The 15,751-nt window shown below is 36.2% G+C and overlaps 1 protein-coding gene across 1 annotated transcript in view; it reads left to right on the top strand.

Annotated features, from left to right (window-relative positions):
* The first annotated feature begins 505 nt into the window (after nucleotides 1-505).
* Nucleotides 506-15,751, top strand: part of LOC127674798 (bile salt sulfotransferase 2-like) — a 41,266-nt gene continuing 26,020 nt past the window's right edge. Inside the window, exons 1-4 of the mRNA XM_052170526.1 lie at nucleotides 506-641; nucleotides 973-992; nucleotides 1,690-1,878; nucleotides 5,520-5,646. Of these exons, the coding sequence (XP_052026486.1) occupies nucleotides 506-641; nucleotides 973-992; nucleotides 1,690-1,878; nucleotides 5,520-5,646 (472 nt within the window). The remainder of the gene's footprint in view (nucleotides 642-972; nucleotides 993-1,689; nucleotides 1,879-5,519; nucleotides 5,647-15,751) is intronic.

Genomic DNA, 15,751 nt, shown 5'->3' with positions numbered 1-15,751 from the left:
AGATAGCAACAAATATTAAAGAACAGATCATAAATATTGGAAAGGGAGGGATGGCTTTGAGTTGAAGAATAAGGGCAGTTAATGTACTATAAGTTCCTAAAAATCAACACAATTTTTAAGAAAAAGAATTGCTAAGTGAAGTTTCTGTGTGATTTCAGTCAGTTTCCTGCACATTTAAAATCATTCTGAAAGCTAAATATTATTAGAAGAATTTTAAATTAACCTGCATTTCTATGTCCTATTACATCTTACTAAGTTTCTGGTTGGAAGTCATAAACTCAGGCTCACAAATGCTGCAGAATGTTCTTTGTAGGAGTTCAAAATTGCTCAATACAGTAACCTTTGACTATGGGTTACAATATTTATTTCTTATCAGTAGCTAGTTTCACAACAAATGAAAGAATGTTAATGATTCTTTGCCTGCACTATAAATCTTAACACACAGTATTTGCTATAAGCTGAAGAGGTAGCCAGAACTGGAATCCCAAGAGCACCTACAAGGTTCATGATGTCAGAATATACTTGGTTTGAAGGAATAGCTTTTTCTGACAAAGTGGTTCAAAAAGAAATTTTGGAAGATATCCGTAATAAGTTTGTGGTGAAAGAAGAAGACTTAATCATGTTGACATACCCCAAGTCAGGTAAGTACCATCAGTAAGACTGATTCTGAATTATGGAAGGGAGGTAATGCCTTTGATCATCATTTATTTTGTGTGATGAGTAAACTGCTCTGTATACAAACATGTAAAATGAAGAGATTTGTGTGAGTTCTATTCAGTTCAACATAAGTGGACAAAGGTTATTACCTTTTACACAAGAACAATGATAGTGGACCCTGAGGCAGAATCTACCATTGGTGTCCCTATGTGGGTAAGATATAGAAGAGGGAGAGAGATGAGAATAAACAGAGGGAATAAGACTAAGAGTTAAAGCCATATGTGTGAGGATATACAGAGCAGAGGAGATTGCCAGGTAGAAATGCCATGGCTCTTGTCTAGGAAATGGAGTATGAAAACTCAAGACACCAAAAAACATCATAGTGGTTTGGGAATGGGTTGTGTGAAAAAAAGCACTGAGCATGGGGTAAGTATTAGACTGTTGACACTGAAAACACAATGACACAAAAATCCAAAAGTAGTGGAAATGCAGGAGAAAACAACCAGACAGTAACTCAGTAAAAGGAAGCTAGAGAAACATTTGTTGACAAATAAACACAAATGCAAGTATGTAGTATAAATATCCCCAAGGGTATTTATTCACCTCAAAAAGAAGTACTCAATAATACACTATAGCATATATGTATCTCAATAAAATGTACTAAATTAAATGATGAAGTCTCAGAGGGCAGATGCTATGACTATATCACTGTAGAATATATCTGTGATAGTCAAATTCATTCCATCAGAATATAGAATGATGGTGTCCTAGGGCTGGAGAAGATATTCCATTGGCAGGTTGCTGTTTACTGACTATAGGATATCAGTTTTGGAAAATGAAGTCTAGAATATGTTATGTGAATATGCTTTGTCTTATATCACGTGAGCATTTTGAACACCTCAAGTCTGTGTATTTGAAAATGCGCAGCACTCAGAATTGTATGGGCAGTTATTTTACTTCATGCCTTTTTACCAGAAGTGCTGAAATGAGCAAAAAAAGTCACTTTTCCTTTTCATCCAGGAACACATTGAGATTGTCTGCTTGATTCAGACCAAGGGAGATCCCAAGTGGATTCAATCTGTGCCCATCTGGGACCGCTCACCCTGGCTAGAGACTGACTATGGATATACTTTAATATTCAACAAGGAAGGACCACGGCTCTTCAGCTCCCATCTTCCCATCCAACTTTTCTCCAAGTCTCTCTTCAGTTCCAAGGCCAAGGTTGGTGTCCAGTGGTTGAGATTTTCTTTAGGCAAATCTTCTTTGAACTTAGTTTACCCTAACAAGTCTTGGAGCTCTTGCAGAAATGTGAAGGTGGGATTTTCAAGCACAAGGTGATGCTGATGTTTTCCCTAATCAGACTACATTAGAATACCAGGATGTAAAACATCACACAGTGATCCTGGGCAGCTTTTTTTTTTTAACATTCCCTTTGAAATATTTACTAATTTGTTTTATTGGTCATAGTCTACATTATTCCCAAATTAATTTCAAAGCATTCAAATCTTTTATTTGTATTAGACTTTTTCCTTATTTTCTTTTCAAATGCTATCCCCTTTCAATATTCTGTGTCTCCATGCTCACTAACCCACCAACCCGGGCCCAATTACCTCAACTGGCATTCTCCTACCCTAGAGCAATGACCCTTCACATGTCCAAGTGCCTCTTCTCTCATTGATGTCCTACCAGGTCATTCTCTACTATACATGTGGCTGGAGCCATTGGTCCATTCATATGTACACTTTGATTGGTGGTTAAATCCCTGGGAGCTCTGGGGCTTCTGGTTAGTTTATATTGTTGTTTTTCCATGAGGGTGGAAATTCCTTAAGCTCCTTAGGTTTTTTCACTAGCTCCTCCATTGGGAAGCCTGTATCCAGTTCAATGGTTGGCTGAGAGCATAACCTTCTGTATTTTTCAGGTACTATCAGGGCCTCTCAGGAAACAGCTATATCAGGTTCCTGTCAGGTAGAAATTGTTGGAACCCACAACAGTGTCTGGGTTTCCTAACGGTATATGGTAAGGATACCCAAGTCAGACAGTCTCTGAATGATCTTTCCTTCAGTCTCATTTCCACACTTTGTCTCTGTATTTCCTCCCATGGTTATTTTGTACCCCATACAAGAAGGACCAAAATCCACACCTTGGTCTTCTTTCTTCTTGAGCTTCATGTTGTCTTTGGAATACATGTTGGATTTTCTAAGCTTCTGTACTTATATCTGCTTATCAGTGAGTATACACAACGTGTGTTCTTTTGTGATTGGGTTATCTCACTCGGGACGATATTTTCTAGCTCCATCCATTTCCCTAAGAATTTCATGAAATCATTGTTTTTAATATAGCTGAGTAATACTCCATTTTGTAAAAATGTCAAATTTTCTGTATCCATTCTTCTGTTGAGGGATATCTGGGTCCTTTCCAGCTTCTAGCTATTATAAATAAGGCTGCTAGGAACATAGTAGAGAAAGTGTCCTTATTACATGTTGGAGAATCTTCTGGGTATATACCCGGGAGTGCTATAGCTGGATCCTCAGGAAGTAGTATAATCACTTTTCCAAAGAGACACCAAACTGATTTCCAGAATGTATGTATCAACTTACAATCCCAACAACACTGGAGGAGTGTTCCTCTTTTTCCACATTCTCAACTCCATCTGCTGTCACTTGTGTTTTTTATCTCAGTCATTCTGACCGTAGTGAGGTGTAATCTGAATGTTGTTCTGATTTGAATTTCCCTTATGACTAAGGATGTTGAACATTTCTTTAGTTGATTCTAGTCCATCCACTATTTCTCAGTTAAGAATTCTTTGCTTGACTCTATGCCCATTTTTCAATAGTTTGATTTGGTTCTCTAGAGTCTAACTTCTTGAGTTTTTTGTAAATTTGGTATATTAGCCCTCTATCCAACATATGACTGGCAAATATATTTCCAAATTTGTTAGTTGAAGTTTTGTCCTCTTGACAGTGTCGTTTGCCTTACAGAAGCTTTGTAATTTTATGAGGTCCCATTTGTCAATCCTTGATCTTAAAGCATAAGCTATTGGTGTTCTGTTCAGGAAATTTTCCTCTGTGCCTATGTGCTTGAAGCTATTTCCCACTTTCTTTTCTATTAATTTAAGCATATCTGGTTTTACATGGAGGTCCTTGATGTACTTGGACTTGAGTTTTGTACAAGGACATACGAATTAATCAATTTGCATTCTTGTACTTGCTGACCACCAGTTCAGCCAGCACCATTTGTTGAAAATGCTGTCTTTTTTCCACTGGATGGTTTTAGCACATTTGCCAAAGATCAAGTGAACATAGGTGTGTGGGTTCATTACTGGGTCTTCAGTTCTATTCCATTGATCTACTTCCCTGTCATTGTACTAGATTTTATCACTATTGCTCTGTAGTAGAACATGAGGTCAGGGATGTTGATGCCCCCAGAACTTCTTTCACTGTTGAGATTAATTTTTGCTGTGCTGGGTAGGCACGATTGGATTGATCGGTCAGTGAAGACCCTCATTGAAGCAGGGAAACTGGGAGTGAAAGGGTGGTTTCCCAGGAGGAGGCAGGAAACCAGAAAAGTGGATAATATTTGAAATGTAAATAAAAATATTCAACAAAATTTTTTTAAAAAAAAACCTCTAATAGTAGCTCGTGAGGTGGCTCAGGAGTTACTCTTAAGTACAGGATGCTCTTACAAATGACCCAAGGTCAGTTCCCTACATCTACATGGTGACTCACAACTGTCTGCAACTCTAGTCATTGGGCAACCAACCCCTTTTTATGTCTGGAGGTTTCAGTCCACATGTGGTGCATGAACATGAACATGTTCACTCAGGCACGCATTAATAAATATCTTTGAGTGTAAAAAAAGATGAGTTCTAGGGTAATTGGTACAAAATATATAGTTCATTTTATTAAGAATGATTACTTTTGGGGATAGAGGGAAGGTTCAGAAGTTAAGAGCAGTAACTGCTCTTCCAGAGGTATTGAGTTCAAATCCCAGCTTTCACACCATGGCTCATGTCCAATTGTAATGGGATACGATTCCTTCTGGTGTGTCTGAATATAGCAACAACAAACTCGCATATATAAAATAAATAGATCTTTTTAAAAATAAATGCATTTTACTTATTTTGTGTTTTGAAATTACAACAAAAAATATAATTATGTATATTATTTCCTCCCCTTTTTTTCACCCTCCAAACCCATTGATATATTGCTCTTTTCTCTCTCCCAAATATAAGGTTTCTTTTTTTCATTAATTCATGTTGCACACACAAACACACACACACACACACACACAGACACACACACACACACACACATATATATATATATATATATATATATATATATATACATAAAACTAAATATATTCATATGTTTATGTATACCTATATAGATATATTTACATGGTTCTAATGTATACAATATATATTCCTAATTAAATAAACAATCAATGTATTCCTAAATACTTCAGAACTTCCTTCTCAGTCAGTACAATATTATTTGTATGTATATTTTACAGGCTGGGCATTTGGTGTTGGATAACAAATTATTATTTTGATCTTTAGAACTGTTGAGTAAGTCTGTTTTGGGTTTATTTTTACAGTATTAATGAGCTAGTCATTTTCCTATTCCATTTTTGTAAATCAAATAAAATTAAAAAGGGGAATTATGACTATAGATTTTTACAGATATATATATATATATATATATATATATATATATATATATATATATATATATATTGTCCAAATAAAAATAATAAATGTATTTACAAACCTGTGGATAAATGATGATATCATGTAAATTATGCCAGTTAAATGGGAAGAAATAATAGTTGATCTTCCTTTACATTTTTTTCCATTTAAGATGATCTATGTCATCAGAAATCCAAGGGATGTTCTTGTGTCTGCTTATTTTTTCTGGGGTAAGACAAACTTTGTGAAGACTCCAGAGTCACTGGAAACTTATTTTGAATGGTTCCTCAAAGGAAATGGTGAGTATCCTGTGAAACATAGGAGATGTGGGAGACTCATAGATAATTATTTCATCAATTTATTTATTTATTCATGTTGTATCCCATTATCCAGAATCCCTCTCCTCTCAATGTCCCCTTCCAACAGCTCGTTTCCCCATTCCCCTCTTCTCTGAGAAAGGGTAGGTGCCTGCAAGGCATCTCCCAACCATGACACATAAGTTGTCTGCAGGACTTGGTGCATCCTCTCCCACTAAGGCAGACAAGACTTCCCAGGTAGGGGAATAGAATCCACAAATACGAAAAAGATTCAGGAACAGCCCCAGCTCTTGTTGTTGGGAGACTTTCCTGAAGACCAATCTGCACATCTGCTACATATGTCCAGGGGTCCTAAGTCGAGCTCATGATAGCTTTTTGGTTGGTGTTTCAGTTTCTGACAATGCCCAGAAGTCCTTATTAGTTAATTCTGTTGGTCTTCATCTGGAGTTCTTAACCTGTTTGTGTCCCTCAATGCTTTCCCAAACTCTTCCACAAGACTCTCAGAACTCTATCTAATGATTGGATGTGGCTTTCTACATCTATTTTACTCAGCTGTTGTATAGGACCTCTCAGAGCAGTTATTCTAGTCTCGTGTCTGCAACAGGAACAGTAACCGTGTCATGGATTGTTTCTTATCCATAGTGTATATTTCAAGTTAGGGCAGTAATTGACTGTCCATTCTCTCTGTCTCTGCTCCATCTCAGTCCATACATAGCTTGTACACAGGACACATTTATGCCCAAAGCTTTTGTGCTATTCTTATCCATACAAAGGGAGACCTACCAGGGTACATGAGGTGGTACTTTGGGCTGCATATCCCCTACTGTTATGAGTTTCAAATAGAGTCATTCCCATAGGCTTCCTGGAAGCAACAAGTCTTAGAGACTTTAAAATAATAGACAACGTGAGATGCAGATTAGGTTAGCCTTGACCTCTCTGTATAACCAGGGATGACCTCAAGCATGGTTGGTTCCTCCTTCGGGTACCTCTTGAGTTGAAGGATTACAAACACCATAATCTCTACTACTGTATATGCTACTTATTTTGTGCTGGGGCTAAAACCCACATTGCATGTGTGTTTCCTAAATTGCCTACATCTCTAGCCCTTTAATATCTTCTTTAGGGTCCATTTGTCCCTTTACATTCAACCAATCTTTGGGCCCAGGGCTCACCACCATTTCAAACCTGATTGTGAACGCTTTCTCTATTCACACACTACCACAGAACAGGACACAGCCACATATTGCCCCATGATATACCATTTTAGCAACATTTTGAGTATCTAGTCTTTCCAGACCCAATGTAGATTCTGGCATTTGTCATCATTTGATCAAGAAATGGACCACACAGACTCCTACATTTCAGCACTTAGCTCCCAGTTGATGTCAGGTTTCCAGAATGTTTATGAAACACAGCCTGGTTGGAGTAAGTATTCCATTCAAGGTGGGCTTTGAGAAGGTAAACCTTTAATCCACTTCCAGTGTACTCCTTCTGATTCCTACTTGTAGTTGAAGAAATGAAATCCCAGCTTTCCATTCCAACAGCTATGCCTAACACAAACATCATGTCTCTTCTGAGGTTGCTTTGTTTATCACAGCAACTGAAAAATGATAAATGCTATTTTCTTCCTACCATTCTTCTTTTTTTGTGGATTTTCTTAGTCTTTTTTTTGTAATGGTTTCTTTTACATCTTATACATTAGTCTGATCATCCCCCATTTAGTTAAAAGTTATCTTTCTAAATATTGTTAGTCTTAATCTCCTCTTTATCTCAAAAATATTTTCAGAGGTGGGGTAAGTGATTCTTGATATTTTGATTTTATTTAAATTCTTATTGAATTATATTAGTTATATATAATAAAGGGTTTTATTATGAGATTTTTATTTGTGTGTACAGGAATTATGATCACAATAATAGCCCACATAATTTTCTAGCCTTTTTGCTATTCTTGCTGATCCTGTTCCTGTGTAGAACTGGCTCTCCTTTGTACTTTCATACTCCTTTTCTGCATGTGTATGGTTTTGCTCCAGTGAGTTCCATTGGGGCTGCTTACTGGAGCAAATGCAAGGAGTCATTTTTATGAACATGGGTACCCAATCAGTGGTTACTCTATGGAAAAAAATTCCTTCCATGAGAAAGCACTAGCATCTTATAGATCCTGCAAGGATGGGGGTTCTCATGAGCCCTGATTCTAGCTACTGTTAATTTTCTATGAATCCTCAAAAATTGGATAGGTTTTGGGAGTAGCCCTTTTAGCCTTGATAGAATATTGAAGGGCCCCAGGTTTTGGAGGTCTTGAACAATAATCACAGATACTGTGAGTTCAGGAGTGCTGTGGCCATGCCACATCTAGAAGATAATATTCCACATCATTCTTCACCATCTTTAGGCTCTTTCATCATTCTCATACCTTCTTCCTTGATGTTTCCTAAATCTGTACTGTGGCCTATAGATGTCCCATTTATGTTGACTACTGAAAAGACACTAATTCTCAGCACTTTGGCTAGATTTGAGTCTCTGAATTTACCACTGCCTACTACAAGAAGCATCTTTTGATCAAGCTGACAGTAGAGATATTTTTATAGCTCACTGAAATTTTATTTTGCACACACATCTCAATTTTATTATCTATTTTTACGTTGATGAGCACATAGGCTGAACCTGTTTCCTAGCTATTGTGGGTAGAGGTGTAATGAGCTCAGATGTTCAACTACTTATTAATAGTCCATATCTATATATGTAGGAATATATACATATATACATAACTACATAGTGGTATACACCTAAGTATATGGTATCATACACCTAAGAACATAGTGTGTAATTAAGTATATACTTGTATACACCTAGGTATAAAGAAGTATAGATCTAAGTATGTAGCAGTATAAACCAAAGTACAAAGTAATACACTCCTAGATTTATAGTAGTATACACCTAAATAGCTTGAGTATATACTTTATATTTGACAACTGGGTCATATGGAAATCTGTTTTCAGCTTTTTGAGTAAACTACACAGTGATTTCAATAGTGACTGTGTGAGTGTGCACTACCACTAATGTTTCTCTTTTCCCTCATTTTCTTTTTAATTTTTTTAAAAGTTAGTATAAATTTTTAACATTTTTAAGTTTATTATAAAGAAATTTCAAATTAATAAATTAAATGCACAAACACTAATGATAATCAAATTCTATTCAACTTAATGAATTTATATATAATAATAATTGGTATTCAAGAAGAAGCTATTAAGCTTTACATTAAATATTGCTCTTTCAATATCACCTCAATTCAATAAATAATCCACCACCAAAACCAAAACACCATGACAGAAATAAAACTAAAACAACAATTAGCCATATATTCTGTTTCAACATTATTACTAATTACCTATATTTACTCCTTTCTCATCCCTTTATATTTAGATTTTCTTTTCCTAAGGCTTCATACATATGTTGTCATTTTTTTTCTTGCAATGACCATTCTTACTGGAAAAAGACAAGCACTCAAAATAGTTTTTATTTGCATTTCCCTGATGGCTAATAATGTTGAAGTGTTTGAAAATTGAGTTCCATGACACCGATTTTGCTCCAGTTTGTTTTCTTGATGGTGATTTTTTAAAAATTCTTTGTTGACTCTAGACACATGTAGCCTGCACACGTGTAACTGGCAAAGGTTTTCATGGATTCTGTAGCCTGCATCTTTACATGACTATTGAGTTCCACTGGGTTATAGAAGCCTCTTAATTTAGCAAGGTCCAACTTATCCATTATTGTCCTTGCTTACTGATTGGGATGAGTCCTATTCAGGAAGTCCTCAGCTTTGGCTATGTACTAGTTTCTCCTTTGGCAGTTTCATAGATTTGAGTCTTCTGTTGAGGTTCTTTATCCATTTGGGATTGGTGTGTGTCTGTCTGTCTGTCTCTCTGTCTCTGTCTCTGTCTCTGTCTCTCTCTCTCTCTCTCTCTCTCTCTCTCTCTCTCTCTCTGTCTCTCTGTGTGTGTGTGTGTGTGTGTGTGTGTGTCCATCCGTCTGTCTATCTGTCCGTCTCTCTGTCCATCTGTCTGTCTGTACTTATGGCTGACTGGCTGGCTGCCTGTGTCTGTATGTTTGAAGAAAATAAGATCTAAACTCACTCTTCTACATATAGCAATCCAGTTTCCAAAGCACCACTTACTGAAGAACTTGTGTTTCTCACATGTATATTCTTGTCATTTTGTCAAACATAAGGTGCCTTCACTTGTGTTAACATATTGTCTTGGTTTTCTAGTCCATTAATCTCTGTCTGTTTTGTAACAGGGCAATGATCTTTTTAATTACTATATCTCTGCAGTATAACTTAAAATAAGGTACTGCTTTTTCCAAGATTGGTATATCTGAAGAATTTTTTGCTTTCATACAAATTTATTATTGAACCATTTTTTTTGAAAATTACATACATGTTTGAATTATATTCTGATTACTGAAACCCTTCACCCTCTCTAATCTCCCTCTGCCATTTTAACCTCCATTCCCTACAGTCCTCTTTTAAAACATTCTTATCTCTTTATTTGTGACCCATTAGTATAACCATGATTAGAACTTTCTGTGAGGCTTTGGGGTTAAAATATCTATTAAGACCTAGTAGGGATCTCAGTTTGTAAACAAGTGAAGACAATCACTTCCTATTACCAACAATCCTTCAGTATCTAATACTTCAGCAGGTATTAGTGATGTTTCATGAGTCTTCTCCCCAGATACCATAAAAAACATTGACTCAACAGTCAAAATGCAAAATGCATGAATCTAGAAAACCTCCAGGAACTCCAGGACATAAACAGAAGACCAAACTGAAGGATTATATATAATTTTATTTATATTTTTATCTTAGAGGATTTATATCTTAAAGGTCCAGTAAATATCCACCAAACTGAAGGATTATATATAATTTTATTTATATTTTTATCTAAGAGAATTTATATATTAAAGGTCCAGTAAATATCCTCAACAAAATTGTAAAATAAAGCTTCCCTAATCTAGAGAAAGAGATGCACATGAACATACAAGAAGCCTTGAGAACTCCAAAAATACTGGACAAGAACAGAAATTTTTCCCAGCACATAATAAAAAAGACAGAAAATTCACTAAACAAAGAAATAATATTAAAAGCAGTAAGGGAAAATGGGCAAGTAACTCATAAAGGAAGACCTATGAGAATCACACCAGACTTCTCACCAGAGACAATAAAAGTTAGAAGATCCTAAGTAGACCTCATACAGACCCTAAGAGAAAACAAATGCCAGCCCAGGATACTATACTCAGCAAAACTCTCAATCAACATAGCACAATATCTGTAATCAAATCCAGCCCTACAAAGGATAATTGATGGAAAATGTCAACATAAAGAGGAAAACTACACCCTAGAAAAAGCAAGAATCTTCTTCCAACAAACCCAAAAGAAGATACCCACACAAACATTTAAAATACATAAAATAACAGTAAACAGCAATTACTATTCCCTAATCTCTCTCTCTCTCTCTCTCTCTCTCTCTCTCTCTCTCTCTCTCTCTCTCTCTCTCTCTCTCTCTCTCTCTCTCTCTCTCTCTCTCTCTCTCTCTCTCTCTCTCTCTCTCTCTCTCTCTCTCTCTCTTTCTCTCTCTTTCTTTCTCGATTGAGGAACAGGGTTTCTCTGTGTAGCCCTGGATCTCCTGGAGCTCACTCTGCAGACCATGATGGCCTCGAACTCAGAAATCCACCTGCCTCTGCCTCCCAAGTGCTGGGATTAAAGGCATGTGCCAACATCGCCCAGCTCCCTAATATCTCTTAACAACAATGGATGCATCTCCCCAATAAAATGACATAGACTAAAGAAATAATTTTCATATAAATCTTCAATTTTATCAGAAAATGTTTGTTGTAATTCTGCTTTTAAGCAATTCACTAATGTTTTTATGTCTACAATTTTATCTGCATTATTTTTCATGATAATCTTCAATTTTAATGTCTTTCAAAATACTCCCTCTATTTTATCAGAAATTTTTTCATTGTAAATCTTTGATTTTATCACAAATGTTTCTAATTCTACCTTCAATTAATTTAGAGTTTTTATTTCTAACATTTTATATGTAACATTTTCATGAAATAGTCAATTTTAACATGTTTGTCTATTTCTTTAATATTACAACTAATATTTTCCATGTAAGTCTTCAATGTTATCTGAAAATGTTTATAATTACACTTTCAATCAACTTAGAATTATCTTTTTTTATTTATTTTTATTTACATTGCAAATGATTTCCCCTTTTCTGGGTCCCCACTCCCCGCAAGTCCCACAAACCCTCTTCCGTCCCCCTATTCTTCCATCTACCCCTTCCCACTTCCCTGTTCTGGAATTCCCCTATACTCTTGCACTGAGTCTTTCCAGAACCAGGGCCCACTCCTCCATTCTTTTTGGACATCATTTAATTTGTGGATTATGTCCTGGGTATTCAAAGTTTCTAGGCTAATATCCACTTATCAGTGAGTGCATACCATGATTGATCTTTTGAGACTGGGTTACCTCACTTAGTATGATGTTCTCCAGCTCCATCCATTTGTCTAAGAATTTCATGAATTCATTGTTTCTAATGGCTGAATAGTACTCCATTGTATAAATATACCACATTTTTTGTATCCATTCCTCCGTTGAAGGACATCTAGGTTCTTTCCAGCTTCTGGCTATTACAAATAGGGCTGCTATGAACATAGTGGAGCATGTGTCCTTATTGCATGCTGAAGAATCCTCTGCATATATGCCCAGGAGTGGTATAACAGGGTCCTCAGGAAGTGACATGCCCAGTTTTCTGAGGAACCGCCAGACTGATTTCCAAAGTGGTTGCACCATCTTGCAATCCCACCAGCAGTGGAGGAGTGTTCCTCTTTCTCCACATCCTCGCCAACACCTGCTGTCTCCTGAATTTTTGACCTTAGCCATTCTGACTGGTGTGAGGTGAAATCTCAGGGTTGTTTTGATTTTCATTTCCCTAATAATTAATGATGTTGAACATTTCTTAAGATGTTTCTCAGCTCTCTGAAGTTCTTCATGTGAAAATTCTTTGTTTAGCTCCGTACCCCACTTTTTAATGGGGTTATTTGGATCTCTGGGTTCTACTTTCTTGAGTTCTTTGTATATATTAGATATTAGCCCTCTGTCAGATTTAGGGTTTGAGAAGATTCTTTCACAGTCTGTTGGTTGAGGTTTTGTCCTTTTGACGGTGTCCTTTGCCTTACAGAAACTTTGTAGTTTTATGAGGTCCCATTTGTCAATTCTTGATCTTAGAGCATAAGCTATTGGTGTTCTATTCAGGAACTTTTCCCCTGTGCCCATGTCCTCCAGGGTCTTCCCCAGTTTTTTTTTCAATTAGTTTCAGTGTGTCAGGTTTTATGTGGAAGTCCTTGATCCATTTGGAGTTAAGCTTGGTACAAGGAGATAAGAATAGATCGATGCGCATTCTTCTGCATGCTGACCTCCAATTGAAACAGCACCATTTGTTGAAAAGGCTATCTTTTTTCCATTGGATGTTTTCAGCCCCTTTGTCAAGGATCAAGTGGCCATAGGTGTGTGGGTTCATTTCTGGATCTTCAGTTCTGGTCCATTGATCTGCCTGCCTGTCACTGTACCAATACCATGCATTTTAACACTATTGCTCTGCAGTATTGCTTGAGGCCAGGGATACTGATTCCCCAGGATTTCTTTTGTTGTTGAGAATAGTTTTAGCTATCCTGGGTTTTTTGTTATTCCAGATGAATTTGAGAATTGCTCTTTCTAGCTCTATGAAGAACTGGGTTGGGATTTTTATGGGAATAGCATTGAATCTGTAGATTGCCTTTGGCAAGATGGCCATTTTAACTATATTAATCCTGCCAATCCACGAGCATGGAAGGTTTTTCCATTTCCTGAGATCTTCTTTGATTTCCTTCTTCAGAAATCATCAAACTCAGGGCTGAAATCAATCAAGTAGAAACCAAGAGAACCATACAAAGAATCAACAAGACCAAAAGCTGGTTCTTTGAAAAAATCAAAAAGATTCATAAACCCTTAGCCAGACTAACCAAAGGGCACAGAGAAAGTATCCAAATTAACAAAATTAGGAATGGAAATGGAGATATCACAACAGAAACCGAGGAAATTCAAAAAATCATCAGATCCTACTACAAAAACCTGTACTCAACACAACTGGAGAATCTGGAGGAAATGGACATTTTCTTAGACAGATACCAATTACCAAAATTAAACCAGGATCAAATAGACCATCTAAACAGACCCATAACCCCTAAAGAAATAGAAGGGGTCATAGATAGGCTTCCAACCAAAAAAAGCACAGGACCAGATGGTTTCAGTGCAGAATTCTATCAGACCTTCAAAGAAGACTTAACACCAATACTCTTCAAACTTCCACAAAATGGAAACAGAAGGAACACTACCCAACTCCTTCTTCGAAGCCACTATTATGCTGATACCAAAACCACACAAAGACCCAACTAAGAAAGAGAATTTCAGGCCAATTTCCCTTATGAATATCGATGCAAAAATACTAAATAAAATTCTTGCCCACCGAATCCAAGAACACATCAAAACGATCATCCGCCAAGATCAAGTAGGCTTCATTCCAGGGATGCAGGGATGGTTCAATATACGGAAATCCATAAATGCTATACACTACATAAACAAACTCAAAATAAAAAGCCACATGATCATTTCATTAGATGCTGAAAAAGCATTTGACAAAATTCAGCATCCTTTCATGCTAAAAGTCTTGGAAAGGACAGGAATTCACGGCCCATATCTAAACATAGTAAAAGCAATATACAGCAAACTGGTAGCCAACATCAAACTAAATGGAGAGAAACTTAGAATTATCTTTATCCTACCATTTTATCTATATAATTTCCATGATAATCCTCAATTCTAACATGTTTTTCTACATTTTCTACAATTTTATCAAAACTACTTCTCATGTAAATCTTCAATTATAGAATGTTTCTATCCTATATTTCAATTAATTTAGCAATGTTTTACATGTCCACCACTTTACTCTTTAATTTTCCATGAAAAGTGTCAATCTTAACGTGTTTATCTGAAATATTTTCCAAGTAAATCTTTAATTTTGTCATAAACTGTTTTTACTTCCCTTTACTTCCATTTTCAATAAATAAAACCAAAATTAAAAAATATATATGATCAGGTGGGCAGTGGTGGCACATGCCTGTAATCCCAGCAATCTGAGAGGCAGAGGCAGACAGATTTATGGGTTCGAGGCCATCATGGTCTACAGAGTGAGTTCCAGGACAGCCAGGGCTATACTGAGAAACCCTGTCTCAAAAAAAAAAAAAAAACAAATAAAAAAAAAACCAAAATATATGATCAAGTCATCTGCGAATAATGATACTCTGACTTCTTCCTTTCCAATTTGTATCCCTTTGGCATCCTTTTGTTGTTCCATTGCTCTGGCTAGGACTTTGAGTACTGTATTAAATAGAATGTAAACAGCCTTGTCTAGTCTATGATTTTAGTGAGATTGCTTCAAGTTCCTTTCCATTTAATTTGATATTGGCTACTGATTTGCTGTATATTTCTTTCACTATGTTTAGGTAGGGGCCTTGAATTCCTGTTCTTTCCAAGACTTTTTACATGATGGGCTGTTGAATTTTGTTTTAGATACACTAACCAACTAATGAGAAAATCATGCCATTTTTTTCTTTCAGTTTGGTTATATAGGGATTTATGTTGATGGATTTCCACATATTGAACCATTCTTGCATCTGTGAGATTAAGCATGCTTGATCGTGATAGATGATCATTTTGACATACTCTTGGATTCATATTTTGATAATTTTATTGCATATTTTGCATCAATATTAATAAAGGAAATTGGTCTGAAGATTCTTTGTTTAGTCATTATCTGGTTAAGATATTGGAGTAATTGTGGCTTCATAGAATGAATTGGGTAGTGTTTTTTTCTCTATTTTGTATAATAGTTTGAAGAGTATTGGTATTAGTTCTTGTTTGATGACCTGAAAGAACTCTAGACGAATTCCAAGTGGTCCTGGGCATTTTATGACTGGGAGTCTACCA

The sequence above is a fragment of the Apodemus sylvaticus genome, chromosome 1 (genome assembly GCF_947179515.1).
Source record: "Apodemus sylvaticus chromosome 1, mApoSyl1.1, whole genome shotgun sequence".
Classification (NCBI taxonomy): Eukaryota; Metazoa; Chordata; class Mammalia; order Rodentia; family Muridae; genus Apodemus; species Apodemus sylvaticus.
The sequence above is the reverse complement of the archived record's forward strand: the minus strand, read 5'-3'. Positions and strand labels throughout refer to the sequence as shown.